The 18,488-nt window shown below is 46.2% G+C and overlaps 1 protein-coding gene across 1 annotated transcript in view; it reads left to right on the top strand.

Annotated features, from left to right (window-relative positions):
- LOC142586980 (uncharacterized) overlaps positions 1-3,845 on the top strand; it is a 35,145-nt gene extending 31,300 nt beyond the window's left edge. Inside the window, exon 7 of the mRNA XM_075697849.1 lies at positions 3,561-3,845. Within this exon, the coding sequence (XP_075553964.1) occupies positions 3,561-3,784 (224 nt within the window). The 3' untranslated portion in view covers positions 3,785-3,845. The remainder of the gene's footprint in view (positions 1-3,560) is intronic.
- Positions 3,846-18,488: the final 14,643 nt, after the last annotated feature.

The following is an 18,488-nucleotide window of genomic DNA, read 5'->3' as shown; positions in this document are numbered from 1 at the left end:
GGGCTTCTTTCAATGTCATCGGTGCTACGGTACAAAACACGGTAAAGAAAAGGGTTATTATGTGTAATTATCACACACAGTTATCGTATCCCAGTAATGTCACATAAGTTCGCAGAACTCAGTTTCAATTTACGAGATTCAAAATTAAGCTTTGTAAAGCAACTCGCTGCTTGACAACTTAAAATAATGTACCTCACTTTCCATCTTTAAATCTCAAATAAACGACTACTTATTTGGCATCTACAAATAACTCGACCAATTAACTGTATATTGCTTGTGCATTTTTATGTCTACTTCTTGGAATTTGTGATTGGTGGCAACACGTTATACCATGGTATTTATTTTATTGTTATTTTGTGTTGGCTTTTCCTTGTATGTCATGGGCTCCTTCCTTTTAATATTTGTAACTTGGCTTTATATGATTACGTATAAAATCAGCGTGCTTATACCGTCTTTAATCTGTTCATTCATTTTTTTCACCTATGTACAGTGAGGTTCGCTTTATTATTTGGTTTACAAGTCATTTATTAGGGTTAGGATCCTTTATTAAATGTTCCATGTCCGCACCTATATGCTAGAGTGGGAAGGTGCTCTTCTTTCAGTTCGAATCAAAACGAAATTTTTGTGATATCTGATGCTTCAGGCAGATCTTCAACATTGTAAACAGCCACCTGAAACATAACGCACCCGCGAATCAGAAATATATCAGCTCAGCCAGTGCGGCGCTTACACGAACGGAAAAAAGAAAAAAGAAGGGCTAACAAAGCGTCAATGATAAAGTAGACAAGGTCGTCATACATGGTGATTAAAATCGGACGACGATAAACTTATGATTATGCGGCAACGATACGATTCACGCTTTTGGACGAACCGGGGCTCGCGAGCTCCGGCTACTGCTCTTTAACGCCCGATTGCAGACTCGAGAATCTTACGGTGAAAAGTAGCACCTTTTACAATGGGCAATGGACCAGGTAGAACTTCTTGCACGGGAGGCGGGCATGACATGCGCCCCCGAAAAGTCGGGGTTTGTGCTGGTGCGTGCAAAATACGCCAGACGTGCAAACCGGTCGAATATGGAACTCCCTCTGAACGGACAGGAAGCCTGGGAAGTGCAAACCGTAAGAATATTGGGGATGTGAATTCAACTGAAAGCCAACGCCGAGCATGCGATACGGTTGCTCACGGCAGGGTGATGAACTTGGCGAAAATGAACCGCGGGGTCCCACGCATTCAAGAAGGCTTTTCGGAGGGCGAGGCCGTTAGACTAGTGCACGCCTGCTCATGCCACACGCGTTGTCGTAAAGCTTGCCCTTTCGCTATACTAGCTAAATCAAGGGTTAACTGCTGAATCGCGGGACCACACCTGAGTAACAATACTGGAATGGCGTCCGAAAATTCCTCCCAGAAAGAGTGGATTACTCAGGAGGAGTCCCGCGATTCAGCAGTTGACCTTTGATGTAGCTAATATATCAAAAGGAAAAGCTTAATGCCAAACCGTATGGCTTAAGCAAGACGCCAGGAGGATGATACATAAGAGAACTAGAGTCTTGAAGCCGTGAAAGCTCAACTGCCCTTCTATCATGTCTAACTTTCGGGCTTCTGTGAGTCTTCAGATAAGTGTTTGGATGGCTACTTTTGTGGTTTATTTTATTGGATTGGGCAGCTGCTTAGATCTTTAACTCGACCCGGTGGCTCTCGGTGCGAGCACGGCACTTTCTTGTGCCCAGTGGTTGTGCGTGTGTGTTCCCAGGAAGGAGGCCACAATGAAGCGATTGCTCAGACCCTAAGCTGCAGTGTGCCATCAGCCATCGCTTCTATATGATGACTGAGGTCGCGACTGGTGGTAAACGTTATTGAAAGGGGAAAGGGTAAAGGGGGACGCGGCTGAGGGATCGGGTTCAAGTAAGGCCCTGGGCCTGCTTGGCCTTCTCCGCCCACTCCACCAGTTCAAGCTGTCGGTCGACGTCGCCGGAACTGAGCCCGGTCTAGTCAGTCTCGCTGCTGACAGGTGGATAAGACTGAATACCGACACTTCGGGAAACCTAACAGGTGGTCATTCTCAGGTGGGCATTACCGCCGGCGATTGAGACTGTTGCGCCTTAAAATGTCAGAGGGAATTTTATGGGTGTTTCCCACAAGGCGAGTCCCTCACCCGCGCCAGCCGGTGACGGGGCCCAAAACTGGCTAATGACGGGCAACCAAAAAAACCTATCTTCGAGGTGACAGCCAACGCCACATTCTGTGGAAGGGACAACAGCTGTCAAAGCTAGGACTCTGAACCTGGCACGCTGACCGTCATGGAGAGCCCCACTAATTCGGAGAAGGAGTCAATGTCGACGGCTTTCGTGGGAACCGCGTGGACGACCGTTTCGCGACTGCGCCGTCATTGCATCGCAGGCGGGTTCGAAAGTTGAACATCAGAGACGGAGTTCCGCAAGGTGGTGCGAACATGGGATTGTTCATGAGAACATGGGAATAGGGGAATTCGCTTGTGTGGGAAACCAGGAGAAACGAACTGCTTTAAAAGGACTTTCCAAGTTTTGCTGAGTGAGCTCTGACTAGAATCTCACACTTGCTTTTATATGTAGATAAACCTCTTCGTTCACTTCTATTCCTGGACGTACTCATTCCTATGACAGGGGGATTCCTAGCCTGAACGCTACCCCTATCCGCGACAATGCCCAGACCTGCGTAAACTTCGTCCTTGTTGCTTCCAACGACTTTGTGGCGTTGCCAATTCGCCAATTTCAGGAAAGTATGGCCATGTAATGCAGCAATTGGTGATATGCATTCATGCCCAATGCAACTTATTGGCTTGAATCAATTAGAAATACATGATTGTGTGGAAATCTAAAAATACATAGCCTGACAAATAACGCTACCCTAGTGTATTAAGCCAAAAGCGTTAACAGTATAAAAATTTGTGTATAACTTATCCCGACCATGGTAGCGAAAGGGTCACAAAGCCAGATAACTTTTAAGCGAGTTCAGCAGAACAGAATAGTGATGACAAATCCACTCTGAAGGTCTTAACTGCAGTGTGCAAACCAATGGCTGTAGGATTGTGTGTTCATCAAGTACGTTTATCCGACCAGTTGTAAAATTGTTTTTGTCAAAAAACTTATCTGATGATGGTGAGACTTTCAGCAAGTAGCTGGTCACCTAATTTGAGCGTATTGTCCGAGCAATGCATTAAAAGGCTTGTCATGTTGGCAACAGCGAATCACTTTTTTTTTAGAATGTTTGACCTGTGCCTTCTTCATATAACATACATTCAAATTGGGGCTCTTGTTGGAAAGGAACTTTGCAAAGTCACGAGCTACAATTCATAAAATGCAATAAATCCAGTAAAGCAATCAAGAAGGCGAATTTATTATTTCGTTGGTGTTTCAGTTATTCATGAAGATAACGTCCGCTTCTCTGAATATTCCAGCTGAAGGACTAGAATTACGGCATCTGGAACAGGCGATGTTCTAAAATTCAGCAAAACTTAAAAATTGTCGCCCCGTAGTTTTTTATTTGCGTCACTGCTCCATAGTAATTGTTTGTTTATTATTCAGGTATGCCCACACAGTCAGTTGAGTACAATTTCCGGCTAAAGAATTCCATTGGGACACAAGAAAAGGCGCAAGAATGCATGCAAGAACTCATAAGTCAAAGGGAGGCACGCGAAGAAAATGCAGAAGCTATAGGAACGCTGCCCAAACTCTCCGACTGCAGGAAAACCTGTCGGAGCCGTGGCTTCTGCAGTGCTGCTTCACAAGAGGAGGACACAGCGCCATAAAACCCACCGAACCAATCCAAAAGCGAACAGTGCAAGCCAAGAAGACGATGCGTGACATAATAAAGTGTATCTTAAAAAAATTATTGTTTTTTTGCGCCAAAACCACAATTTCATTTTCAGGTATGCTGTAGTGCAACTCTCTGCATTATTCTCGATCAGCTGGGGTTCTTCATCGTGCGCTCAATTCAAGGCACAGAAGCGTTTTTGGCATTTCGCCCCCATCGAAATGCAACCGCGAAAGCTTGAATTTGATCCAGCGACCCCCCCCCCCCCTTTAACAGTACATCCCCAAAGCCACTAAGCAACTATAGTGGATAACATCTTTTCGTGCCATTTCTCATTGGTAATATCATTTTTTCACAACAATAAAACCAAGTAAAGAGGAAAACACGTTGCCATACACAACTCCAGTTGAGCGCTACGTAAGACGAAGAATTGTTGTATGGTTGTTTAGCGTTAAGCTCAAATTCTATGCACAGCGACCTAACAATAGGCCGAGGCGACATGCATGACGCAATTCGTGAGAAAATTGCTGCTGCTTCAAGGGAACCGCGTTTTAGCCAAGTTGGTGAATGCTGAAATTCATAATTGCCGTGTACAAGACATGCCCAAAAAGGTCGTCGTCTCTGATTCTGCATTTTTGTGCGTGTCTTATTTACGGCCATTATGCTTTTCATTGCAGCTGCCCAGCAGGAACAGCGCCGTGGTTAGTACCAGGCGTGTCAACAGGCTTCCGCGGTGAGAACCATCGGCAGCGGCGTTATAGCGTCGCCCCTTGATGATGCAGAAGGTGTTACTTAGGAAAAATCATTTGCCTGTTCAAGTGCCCGATGAAATGTTCTGACTTGACGCTTACTTTCCGGCCGACTCAGAGCAGTGTATTAACCTTTTAGCATCTACGCAGCATCCTAGCAGGTGAGCTAGATTCACTTTGGAGAACATTCATTCAAGTAAGGGAAGCCAGGTTACTAGGTCCTTCCGGTATAACCGCTTGAGCAGAGCGTGCTCAAACGCATGCCAGTACGTCTCTGTACCTCCTATTGGCTTGGACAAATCGCGTAACAATTACTTCAGGCCTAAAATCAGCGCCTGTTCCTCTCTCTGCAGTGGACGACATAGAAGTGGTAGTGACTCCACGCTATTGTGATTTCGCCCTTTTCACCCATTGCCTTGACGCCTACCACAGCCAGACAAAGTCTTCAGGTGAAAAGAACGCTGGCTCCTACTAAAGCTGAAGATAAGATGTTTACATACATCCGAAAGATTACTTAACCATATGAAGGCTGATGGAACCATGGTTCACATTATTCTACAACATTCAGCTCACAACGCTGAGAGAGGAGCCGTATGAGGTCTGCATACCGACACCTGAACTTTCAGATGGCCAGACTTCCAGATCTCCTGTATCGTTCGAGGCTACGGGCACTGTGCAGCAGCGCTTTCCAGCCTCTATTAGACTTTGCAAAGGACACCGACTTCTACGGTTGTGTCTAAGTAGACTTGGCACGTATGCTAACACTAAATTATGGTGTGGGACGGACAATAACTATTATTGTCTGTCACGTTCCTTGCCGTCTAACTGGCAACTTTTTTGCACATTACGTTCCCCACTTCTTAAACAGCTTACCTCACTCCCATTATATAGATGTGCCGGTATTGCACCCACATATACATCGACGGCTCCGTCCTGCCGAAGAGCTCTACCACAGCTGTGGTCATTGCAGCAAAAGCGACCCCTATCAAGATGAAAACATGTCAATTCACAACGTCAACAGCAGCAGAACTCGCAGTGCCTCGAGTTGCACTGCACTCTATTAAGGCCGGACCAACACACAAATGGCCGATCTTCTGCGACTAGAAGAGGGCACTACAGTGTCTATTGTCAGCCTTATGGCGCAATCCGCATGAACAGTTGGTACTTGAAATGACAAAAGTCATACACCACCTGATTGAAAATAGACAATAAAGAATTTTGCAGTAGCTACCAAGATACCGTGGTGTCATAAGAAATAAGCGTACCTATCAAGCTGATCATTCAGCTCATACAGAAGACAACGGCCTCTCGATCGCGCTGTCTAAGACGGATGTTGCAAGGATGCTGCGCCTACATGCACGCCAATACACTACTAAAGAGTGGAATGAAACAAATTTTAGGCAGGCCAGTTCATACACCCTGGATTCAACCTTAAGCCACTGACTTTCCCCAATACTTCCCCCAAGGGACGTGGCCGTTTTGTGTAGGCTATGGCTGGAATCGTATTTACCAATGCCTACGCGTTTTTCATAGGGATGGCCAACACCGCCGCATTAGGAGGGCGGTACTGCGCGCGTGAGTCAGCCTTCGATCACCTTACATAAGGAAGAGATCAAATGCCTTAACAGTTACCTCTCAGGTAGACCAGCACGTGTACCCGATTGACACGTGGTGCTACCATTCCAAAGCATGCACAGATGAGTGTTGTGTCTTCTTTCTTTTTTCGCCTTAGTGCTTTCTTCAGTTGATAGTCGGCGTTCCTATTCTCCTCTATTCTTTTGTGTCTGTGTCTGCACGCCTTACCCATTCTTTGCATTATGCACCACAGCATGCCACGATTGTGGCGACACGGAAGCAATTCGTCAAGTTCTTTGTCAGAGCTCGCAGTAAAGTGTGCAGAGATAAGGGATTTCAGTAGTGCTGAACCAGTTAGAGAACCAGCCTCTGTCGCAAGAAAGAACATTGAAACATCGATAGGAGTTAACATGGCATAAGATAACAAAATCCAACGTAGCAACGAGCGAATGCAGGAGAGACACTATGGAACTAGTGCAGGTCTTCGTCATAAGCAGAATAACCTGCGTTCTTTCTTTTCAAGCCGCCCGACAAACCGAAATCGACCAAGCAAATCGACTGATTCGAATTGCCTGCAAGGCGGCACTCGGCTTGCCCTAAAACACGTGCACAGAACTCCTCAGTGACCTGCACATGACGAACACAGACGAACAACTCGCCGCAGCAACACCTATGGCCCAGCGCGAAAGACTCAACGAAACACGCTACGGGCGCTCCATGCTAACACTACTACGCTACCCGCTGTGTCACAGTTCTGCGGAGACGAGACGTCATTTACACCGCCTGATCTACGAGGAAGAATCCATGCTCACCTCATCTCGCGTCAGGTCAACGTTTTCTGCCATACGGAACGGTGATAAGCCCTAGGAGTCATCCTGCGCAGAAGGTAGGAGGACACAGAGGTGTACATACTGACGAGGGCTTATACCCCGGAGGTGAGGCGGCGACTCCCACTTACGCGGCGGTGGCGACTAACCGGGGGAGACGGATCATAGAAGCGCCCATACGCATTACATCAAGCGCCACGGCGGAATACGTGGCCGTAGCCCTGGCCATGCGAGACACTGAGGCCAGGACCCAATCGGCTCATTTACTCACAGACTCGCAAGATGCCTGCCGGCTCTTTCTTCGGGAAGTTCTACCAGCAGAGGCCCTTCGCATACTGGTACCAAGCCTCCAAATGGACCACCAGATAACCTTGTGTCCAGCGCACACCGCAGTGGCAGGCAACGATCGGGCAGATCGCCTGGCAGGAGGTATAACAGCCCGCGTCGCGATACACACCACTCAAGCGGATGCCTCTCCTACAGCAGGCAGCACACCCACAGACATACTGGAAACACAATGACGTGGAGGACGAACCAATGCCCCACGTCACCCCAAGCTCAACAGGCCACAGGTGAGGGACTGGGACCTAATGCAGATGAACACCTACCCACAATTACACAGACATCACACAATTTTTCCTGCCAAACACGGTGACAGAAGTTCATGCTGCGGCTCCACCCCAACACTCGAAAATATAACTTATCAGTGCAAGGAGTGTTCGGCAGACGCCATCTCACTGCCCAGCATTTAGTCGTGGGAGGCAGGACTCTCCGCACTGGACTTAGGAAGCCAATTGGCGACCCTCGACCAGGCGCGGAGAGCCGCAATAGCCAGTGGGGCGATGGAAGAGGGCCTGTACCGGCAGTCACCATGCATATTCATTATTATTGCGATAGCACTTATATGGACACTCCAGGTGCATTTCTGCTGTCGGCGTCGACGTCGGTTTTATTTATTTTGCGATTAGTATATTTAGTTTACTTCAGATGCTATGAGTCTGTCTGTCTGTCTGTCTGTCTGTCTGTCTGTCTGTCTGTCTGTCTGTCCTCTTAAGCCGAAGCAGTGACCCAACAGGTACAATCACTAGGTAAGCCAGGCCACCGTGAATTCACGTGCTCGCTCCATCGTCGTTATTTCCACTTCGTCATCTGACTCTCGTTCCGACAGCTTCGTCACGCCATCTGAACCGACTCAGTAACAAAAGTTGTCTAGTATTTTGGGCCCCTATAGAGAACCGCGTCGCCGAGAGGCAGTCAATCTTACTGCAGCGTCGTCACCGCAGGTTTGTCGTCCCACTTTCGTCATACGCTCGTCGTCATGCCATTATCTTCATACACTGTTCACACTTTCCTTGTCATAACGTCGTTGTGATGTCGTGGTGGTCGTTTCATTGTCGTCACTTCATCTTCGTCAGCCAACTTTCGTCATACCATCGTCGTCGCGCAACTGTCGTCATACAGTTGTCGTGATAAGTCCTTCTCAGGCCATAGTCACCACATACTCCTCGTCCGACAGTCTACATACCGTTGCCATGCCTTCGTCGTCATTGTGCCATCGACATATAGTCATCATTCTTTCCTTGTTATACCATCGCTGTGGCGTCGTCATGGTCATTTCGTCTTTGTCACTATAACTTCGTCGTGCAACTTATGCCATGCCGTCATCACATCATCGGTGTTACACAGTCATCGCCTGTCTGAAACCATTGTCGCTACACTGTCGTATTTCCCATTATCATCAGTTCATAAAAGTCACCCCATTATCGTCACGCCGTTGGCGTCGTACCGTATTTGTAGTTTCATCAACGTAATTCGTCCTCTTTTATTTCATTGGAATCATGCTGTGGTAATTTCGTCGTGATTATGCTACCGTTGTCATGCCTTGGTCGTTATCTGAGAGGCGCTGTAATCTATTCGCTCTACTAAAGTCACCATCATGTAGCCGTGGTCCGGCCATCGTCGCGATCCAGTCTTCGTTGTTGGATTGTCGTGATACCATCAGAGTGACTCCATCCTCGTCACATACTCATCGTCTTGCCATTGACCTCAAGCCGCCATCGTCACCCTGTCGCCGATATACCATTGCCATTTCAGAATAGTCATGGAATTGGCGTCATCTCGTCATAGCGCATTTTTGAGCGCAGCTATTAGCCACTCATTCCTGCTTCGAGCGTCGGCGTCTTAAGTAACCGACCACAGCGAAGAATGAGATGACAAACGTGGAGCGCAGCGGGAGATGAAAGAGGCCGATAGCGAAGAGAGTGCGAGGAAGAAAGCGGAGGAGGATGGTGCAGCGGAACCAAGAGGTGGAAAGCGGAAGGGGAGGGCATGGCGAAAGCGTGAGAAGAAAAGCGTAGTGCCGCTCAAGAAGGGCTCTGCGGCGACGATGGCTGCGAGATGGCGCCAGTGTAACGGGCGTCTCCTGTTCCCCGATGATTTCACCGATACCATGTATGGAAACAAAGCACTGCACGAGCGGAGGTCTGTCTGCGGCGGCTGCTGTGAATCACGCCGACACGTCACCGACGCACTATCTCTTGCTATCTCCGGATTAACCGATTTGGTGGTGCGCCCTTCGCTCCATTTGCAACGTGCCGCACGAGGCAGGTTGTCGGCGCCAGCCAATATATATCGCGAAACCAAAATATACATAGAGCTGCGCTCAAATGTTGCATTACGTAATATCGTAATTGTCCGTGAATTTTCCTTTCCCGTTCCATCGGCGTAATTTGTTTTTCATTCGACCATCGTCACAAAGTCGTCGTCCAGCCGTCATGTTCGTAGGCGGCCTTGGCAAGTGAGTGCCATAAACAAAGTGGGCCAGTACTGGATGCAGCGTTTGTTTTATATGAAAGCGTTTGTTTAATGAAAGCATCAAAGTTAACACCACATATTTTAACTACACGTGGCTTCACCAATGCATTTAGTGGCTTCATTGCTTGAATGCTACTCGCTTTACCGTCGGCGTCCGTTCATGCGATAAGCGTCGGCCTCGTCCCTTGTAACCAAGCGAACGAACATAGCGAAATGCTGGGAGAATGGCAGCAAATAAAAAAAAAGACAAAACATTCAGAGGCAGACATAGACAAAGCGACAGGAACGTGGTTGGACTAACAACTGATGTTTATTCATGAAAACAACGTCTCCCAAGTCCGTACTGAACATGCGCAAGGCACAACATATTGTCACATAGTATTGACGGTGAAGAAAGCAGCAAAAGTTAGAATGAAGAAACTAGAGTTTAATTGGGCGCGCTTGTGGGCCCTCAAAAACAAGCTACTCTGAAACAACGGGGACAGTGGTGAACACATTTGGCGTTTGTTGAAAATGTGATCAGCTGATCAAGCGCCTTAGCTTTTAAACATAAACAATCGAAGGTTACAGAGTAATCGCTGGTGACCGCGCATTTTCCAGAAAGTTCTAGACAATTCGCGTCCCACATGTAATCAGATTTCACAAGCTTGGGTGACAACAGACAGAAGAAAGAATAGTCTATAACTTTCGAGTACCTTTCGATACATGCCAGCATGTCCCGCGTTGAGCGACAACATTTGTGAGACGGTGAAAAGCGGCCACCCGAAAAACATATACAAGTACACGTGTCAATTCCCCGCTTTCAAACAGCATCGTCGGGATGCTTCTAACACAACAGGAGAGCGCAAAAACAAAAGGTCACTTATTCAACAGTTACAAAACAAGAAAGAAAAAGCGTAGAGTAATACAGTAAAAAAGAAAAAGAAAGTCCAAAGTCGAGCTATGCAACGTCTCAAAGTTCGTTAACGCTGGTAGTATGGTTTAAGTCGCACAACATGGACTATTTTAGGTCGGGGGCGGGTAGCGCTGTCATATCAACATGGCGTCTGGCACGACCTCACAGTCAAGTGTGCTAATGCGTCGGATCATCTTGAAGGGTCCGAAATAGCGGCGTAAGAGCTTCTCTCTAAGGCCTCGTCGATGTATTGGGGTCCAAACCCAAATACGACCGTCGGGCTGGTACTCGACGTAGCGTCGCCGGATGTTGTAGTGTCGGCTGTCAGCGCGCTGCTGGTTCTTGATCCGTAGGCGGGCGAGTTGTCGGGCTTCTTCGGCGTGCTGGAGAAATGTCGCGACGTGAAGATTTTCTTCGTCGGTGACGTGCGGCAGCATGGCGTCGAGCGTCGTCGTCAGGTTCCTGCCGTAAACCAGCTTAAACGTCGTGAACTGTGTTGTTTCTTGCACCGCCGTGTTGTAAGAAAAGGTTAGGTGCGGCAGGACCGCGTCCCACATCTTGTGCTCAACGTCGACGTACATTGCTAGCATGTCGGCGAGGGTCTTATTCCGGCGCTCCGTAAGACCACTCGTTTGGGGGTGGTAGGCAGTTGTCCTCCTGTGGCATCTCTGGCTGTATTGCTGAAGGGCTTGGGTGAGCTTCACTGTAAAGGCCGTTCCTCTGTCGGTGATGAGGACTTCTGGGGCGCCATGTCGCAGCGAGATGTTCTCGACGAAGAATTTCGCCACTTCGGCCGCGTTACCTTTAGGCAGAGCTTTCGTTTCAGCGAAGCGGGTGACGTAGGTCGTCGCCACGACGATCCACTTATTTCCGGACATTGCCGTCGGAAAGGGTCCCACCAAGTCTATCCCGATCTGCTGAAATGGGCGGCAAGGAGGCTTGATCGGCTGTACTAGTCTCGCTGGCCTTGTCGGTGGTGTCTTGACTCGCAGACAATCTCCGGATGTCTTGACGTAACGAGCGACCTTGGCGGTCAGGCGCGGGTAGTAATGTTTTCCCTGTATCCTGGATAGCGTCCGGAACGATCCGAAGTGCGCAGTGGTCGGATCGTATTGTAGGACGTGCAGTACCTCTGCACGCAGCGCTAAGGGAACAACAAGAAGGTAGTTAGCGCGGACTGGCGAGATGTTCTTTTTTACGAGTAGGTTGTCTTGAAGCGAGGACAAAGACAATCCTCGCTTAAATGCCCTAGAAAGAACGTCGGTGTTCCCTTGCAAATACTCGACAAGGCCTTTTAGCTCGAGGTCTGCTCGTTGCTCTTCAGCGAAGTTTGACGCGCTTATTATTCCAAGGAAGGCGTCGTTATGCTCGTCATCTTGCCGCGGTGGGTCAAAGGGGCGCGTTTAGGCAGTTGGCATCAGAGTGCTTTCGTCCGGAGTTGTCGATAACATTATTGGCGTGTATGTGCAGCGCGACACCAACGTATCGTTCATTCTTTGTCCCGCGTCTGTGTCGCGCTGCACATGTACGCCAAAAATTGCACTTGCGAACGACATATCATGCAAGGCGTGCGCAGTTCAGCGTATGCAGGAGTGTTAGTCGAGCTAAATGCTGCTTTAGTGCGAACAAAGCACACTTACTTCTGTAAACGAGGCGAACACACCTCGCATATCCTAGTCCCTTCGGAGCCGGCCGGTCTCGTCCGTCCACACGGCACCACGTAAAAAGCTTTGCCACCTTCTGTGCGATTTGTGCAGTTTGGCGCGCTGCATCGTGTCATACTGGAACACAAGTGTCAAAATGGTGTGTTTCGTATCACTTCACCAAAGTCATTACCTTAATATCGCCGAATACCGTACCTGCAATCCGGAGCCGATTGTGGCAACGCGCGCTCGATGAATGCAATTTCGGTGGCACTGACGGAAAGGAGTTCGCGCTGCGCCCGTAAAGTTGGCTTTGCAGCGGCGCAGTTGAACATTTGATGTCATTTTGCGCCATGTGATAGCACTCGGCGAATAGCAATGCGAGCCGCCCCGGAAAAGTTATGCGCAACTCAGCGCTCTGCGGAAGCATATACAGGAACGCTACGCTTCCCATCTAAAAGCGGCAGGCAATGCTGCAGATATGTACAGCCGGCTTTTATGGCCTCGTGTTGTAAAAATTATTAGTTTGCCGTAAATATGTCTTGATTTGTACTCAAGAGTGGAGCAATGCCCCAAGGAAGAGGGATGGATGGGTGATTACGATGCTTGAGTCTCGGCATGTTCGAACTGGCAAAGTTCCGAATTTGTCGCTGTGTGGTACGCTTGTATTCTCGTCATGTGCCATCATAGCGCGGTGATATTTGCGATGAATGTGTTTCTCTTCGTCTACAAAACTGCACGCATCGAAGAAGTTGTCCTGTGTTCGTGTACCACGTGTGAGCTTGGACACGCGATAGACTGCTCTTAACAGATGTTCAACCATCTACGCATGCTTGTAACTTGCTCATGAGGTAAGCCCGTTTTAATACTATTTGGTTTGCATAACGTAGGTGCTAAAATGATCTGTGGTAAGCCGGCATCGCGAACAAATATTTTTTTCAAAAAGTCACTAAGCAGCGTCTTAGGGCAGGAATGACACATGAATGGGGAAAAGGATCCCTTATCTTTTCCGATCGATCTCAATGGTAACGCGATCGGCTTGATCGCGATAACAATTTTCCATGTGACACTTCTAACCCCTTCCTCAGTTGCGTTAAAAGCACAGAAAAAAGCGAATTCAGTTGTGCACTTGCATCAACGCTTGTGCCGTCTTGAGAGCACACTGTATCCGATATGGCCAGAAGTTTTGTTAGACTACGGTACTAAACGATCGAGATACTAGCAGTGGCTCACTACGTTGATCGTTACTTTCTTGCTTGCATGCAAGTTTTTATTGTAGTGACGAAAAAATGTTCTGCGCTCAGGCTGCTCTGTTGTGTGTTTACTTGGTGCAACTGCTTGCGATGCAGCAAGATGTTTTCTTCGAATGCTGTCTGGGCAGTCATTGATCAGTCAGAATAATGTCTGGGATGCCTGGGTGTCTGGTATCAGTAAGCAAGCTGTAAATGTTGTATCAGTTGCAAAAAACTTGTACATACAAGAGAAGCGGATGCAATCATCTTAGACTGTATTTACAGATAATTAAGTTGTATTCCTAAATTGGAGAGTAGACATGCATGGACAGCAAAGTGTATTGATACTGAACGGGAATAAGGCAACTTATCCTCACATAGAATCATTTTCTTTTACTTAAAGACTAGTTGCTCTTCTCCTGCTGGAGCTGGGAAGAGGTCTGCTGCCTGCAATGGGTCCATCTCTCCCAAGTGATCGCAGTATTGTTGCTCTCAAAGTGAGTGGATTTTTCGTTTTCCAGCATTTCGCTACCTGAATGATGACCATTTACTTAGCTGAGTAGGTGATCACGGTTAGGGCCGTTGGGGTTCTGGTGGACAAGCACCCCTTCATTATTGCAACACAATTTGAGAGAGTGCTGCTGTGGCAGTATGCGTATGTGTTATTATGTAAACCAAATTAGGTGGTATGAGTTATTATGCTAATATATTGATGACATTGTATTGTGGGCTAGTAGTAAAGAATGCTAAAGAACGAGAAGTAATTTTGAATTTGTGCTTGGTAAGTTTTGCAAGCAAATCATTTAAGCTGTTACGTATGAAATCGGACATTTGTAGATGTGTTATGCAATGGCCCATACCTGAATAGCTTTAGAGTTAAGTGATATACCACTATAATTTCTTTGTAAAGCATGCAGCAAGAATCAGCCTTGTAAGAGGCTGGCATAAATAGAGGTCTATTTGTTGTGAAGTTCAAATGATGTGTACATGTTAGGGTGACCGTATAAAATGTGTGCTTTAGTTCTACTTTTGTATGAAGCAGACATGGATGGAAAAATGTATTTCTTTTGGACAATGGCAGAAATGCATGGATAATGCTTACATACATAGACATCGCATCACTATTGTTTAACCGAGTGGGGCCCCTACATGCTAAAATTGACAGGGCTCTGATTGAAAAGCGTCAGCTTTTTTGCAACATTAAGGCAACGCCTTTTATATTGTGAGAGATTACTTTATTGTGCGCCATCAAGTGTTGTATTTCCACTAAATGCATTTGAGTTTGACTATGATACCCTGCACACTGGTGCTTCATGAAATTTATCATGTGAATCATGTCATACAGCTTACGAATTTGCAAGAATGCAATGCAAGATTTCTTCCATTGTTTCTGGCCTATGAATGCACTTCATGTTATATTCTTATTCGCGACAAGACTGTAATGCAGTTTTTTCTCTGCATATTTTCTGCCACTTCAAACTGCTGCAAGCTAAACCACTGGGCAACAATACTGAAATGGCTATCACATGCGTAGCCGTTTTCAAACACACAAATAAACACGGCTTTGTCTTGTTTGACTGTGTTGCGTGCACTTCTCAAGTACTGCCTGTCCAATAACCTTGTTGGCATGGAAGCTCCGTCCACTTCTATGCGTCGTTTTCTGTTTCAATGTGGCATCACAGCTCGTTATAATCGTAATATATGTGTTCTTTTTCTAAGAGACCCATAGTCCTCCCCTTGTGTTGTATTTTCAGTCGCATTATTTATGCGGAAATCACCAGTGTTCCAATTTCCACTATATCGCCAAGTAATATACTAGTACTTAAACAATTTCGCATAGCAGAAAACCAATCCTGAACTGCCGAACAGTACTAAGCAGGAACCTCTGTGTAGTCTGAAGTAGACAGATTGCATTGGTCATGCAGAGGTGCACAGCGTACCTCTTTATTACTTGCTGAACAATTAAGCTGAGTGAAAACTGAATATTTATGTAGCTTCAACAATGTGCTATTGGCCATTGCTCATGCACTCAGCAAAGGTGGATACAGTGGGATTACTGTATGTGTAAGTAGGAAACAAATTACATAGGCAATAGAAAACCAATTATATGTAAACTTAGAACATTGTGCAGTTTGATGACTCGAAGTAAGTCGAAATATACCATAAACACTTCATAATTACCTTTTACTTGACACAGTGATAGAGCATACAGTAATCATACTGTGTGCTCATACAGCGTCCCATAAACTGAAATTCTAGTGTAGCTACAGGGGATGAATAGCACATCGAGCTCTCTCGACTGAAGCTAAACTTGGCCCGGAAGTAGGCGCTTCCCGGCTTCGCTCCAGCACTTCCTTTTCACGGGTGTGTGGCCTTTCTTCCCCTAAAATACCTGCCCGCTGTGCCGTAAACTACCCAAGCACACCGGAGCAGTGTTTAAAGAACATGTCCACAATTTTTCTATTGCAGCACCCACAGCGTCGCTAACATAAGGAGCGCGCACTTGAAATACTGGTGAATGAGAGAACATTTTGTGTAAGAAAGCACTATCGTATATTACTATCAGATTGTCGTAAAAGTATTTACCACACATGTGGAGACTTCTAAAATGTGAAAAAACCACGAAAAAAATTTTACGGCAACCATATTCAGGACTCTGGACCTCATAGGACCTCGACGCGTCACGTGCTGTATGACGGGTCGGTGGTGTATATATAGCTACTAGAACGAGAAATAGATCTGTTGTTGAAAGTAGCGCTGTGTGTGTCAGATGTTTCTTCTGTTGTCCGTGTCAAGCTTGCACTATAACAAAATAAGTCTTGCATAACCTTCATAAGCATTTCTCCTTGTCTGCCCCACAAATCATTGTTGCTATGACTGTAAAAACAGGTTGCCTGTTTACAGCACACATAGAGAACAGTCTGTGAGTATTTAACGAACAGTAAACATAATGAATAATTGAATAATTTTAATAATTTTCAACAAATTTGGCACTCGTTTCCTACCACTGGGGGTTTTTCATAAGGTTGGTACATCTGCACAACGTTTGACTGCGGGATGTCATTTTGCATGAAAGAGTGCATTTGTGCACATAGCACCTTATCGGCAACGTTCTGCTGCACAGAATGTCATGAGATTTCGTATGCATCGGTCACCATCTGAAAAACCGGCTCCTCCTTTGTCGATTGGAATGTAGCATTAGGGTAAAGCAGATTTGATGTTCTAACACAAAGAATTGGTCCATCTGATCCCCTAATTCTCCTCACTTGATGCCAAGTGTTATAAGCGTATGATCGGCCTATGAGAGTCAGTGTCGTGTATAATTATTGTGTGCGTGATGGGGTGTGGAGGTACAATAATTTTAGCAACTTTTCCGGATGCCTTAAATCAGTATCGTGGAATGCTGTTTGTTTCTTTCACTCATTGTTACGAAACATTTTGGTTGTGGCAACAAGTATACTGTAGTTTACTAGCGCTCCTGCCAACATGTATAATGTGCAGGCATCTGTGTTAAAAAAACAGCTAATGATTTGCCATAAGCTAAGGTCTTCTTAGACATTGCAATATTGAGCTCACACCTGTGCATATTACATATGAATGAATGCCCACCCAGGAGAATTGTCCATCACATTTTTGGTCCAGTAGAATAATGCTGAAGCTTTGAACTGCATTTGAACTTAGACTTGTTTAAAAAATGACCCATTTCCTTGTTAAAGTAAGACAAAAGTTCCACAACAAGACAGAAACTTGAAGCCATCTTCAGCGGCATGAATATAAACAGTGCTCAACGTTTCGCAATCTTGCACCTAGTTATCATATTGCGCATCTCATTTTTTTTCACAGGCTGTATTTTACTGTTTAGTGGTCATACCCAGTTTATACTTGATGTCCTTATTTTTTATTATTTGGTGAATATATTTTTTGTTCATCGGCTTCCAGCAATATGTGTATTCGTTCTGTGCCTTCATTTACCATTTCCACTGACCTTAATCAGATGCACCTTGATACAATGCTTATTTTACTATTTATTCGTTGCATTTAGCAAATGTTTCTCCTCCCAAAAACAAGGTAGGGGCATGACAGCTACGCACAAAAAGAACGCTGCAAAAGAAAACCGTTGCTACCCTGACGACAAGCACCTTCGTTGAAATGTTGTTGGAAGTCAGCGCTCTCTTCCTTTATCTGGCGGGCTCGGCTTGCTTCTTCCGTTGTACGTTGCGCTGTACCAGTTCTAGAATGCAATACCAACTTGCACAATCCTCAATGCTAGTGAAATGTCGGCTGCAGCATCATCCCTTGTTCCAGCAGTGTTGGTCTACGTACATGTTTTTCTAACACATAAGTTACTACTTTGTTGTGTTCTGTGATTATACTTTTTTGCCGCTTTCTTTAGGATGGAAATTCACGAATACTATTTGTTTCTCCTAACAGCAGCAAGGTTGTCCTTGCGAGGCGTTTCGGTTCAAGAACAACTTTCACCAGGAAAGAGTGCAAGACGAGTGATTGAAGAAAATAAAGTTGCTTCTGTGATCTAAATAACTTCAGGACTGACATTTTGCACCTTTTCGTATATATGCTAGGCAATTCATTCATATCACAAAGTAAAAAGTGTTTCATCTTTTCAGTTATGTTGATGTGTTGGCAAGACAATTTTCTCAGTTGTGACCTGCTGCTTCGGCGTTGAGCTGCCTTCATGACATTTGCATTAAGGATATGTACTGTCGTGGAAAAAAGTACAGTGGAAGTGCGAGCGTCGACCAAATTGCATCTGTGTGTTCAAGGTCGCTGGAAACAGTGGGTCGCGTATGAGCATTCCGAACGCAGATGTTAGCGCAGCTGATCCCAGCAGACAGCGCACCAATAAAGTTTGGTGAGCGCGCGCGCGTCCTGGGCAATGTTGTCCGGATAGCATATTCTCCAAAGAATAAATTGTTCAGACCAAATGCGGGAAGCACCAGTACTTT

This window comes from Dermacentor variabilis, chromosome 7, assembly GCF_050947875.1.
Source record: "Dermacentor variabilis isolate Ectoservices chromosome 7, ASM5094787v1, whole genome shotgun sequence".
Classification (NCBI taxonomy): Eukaryota; Metazoa; Arthropoda; class Arachnida; order Ixodida; family Ixodidae; genus Dermacentor; species Dermacentor variabilis.
The sequence above is the reverse complement of the archived record's forward strand: the minus strand, read 5'-3'. Positions and strand labels throughout refer to the sequence as shown.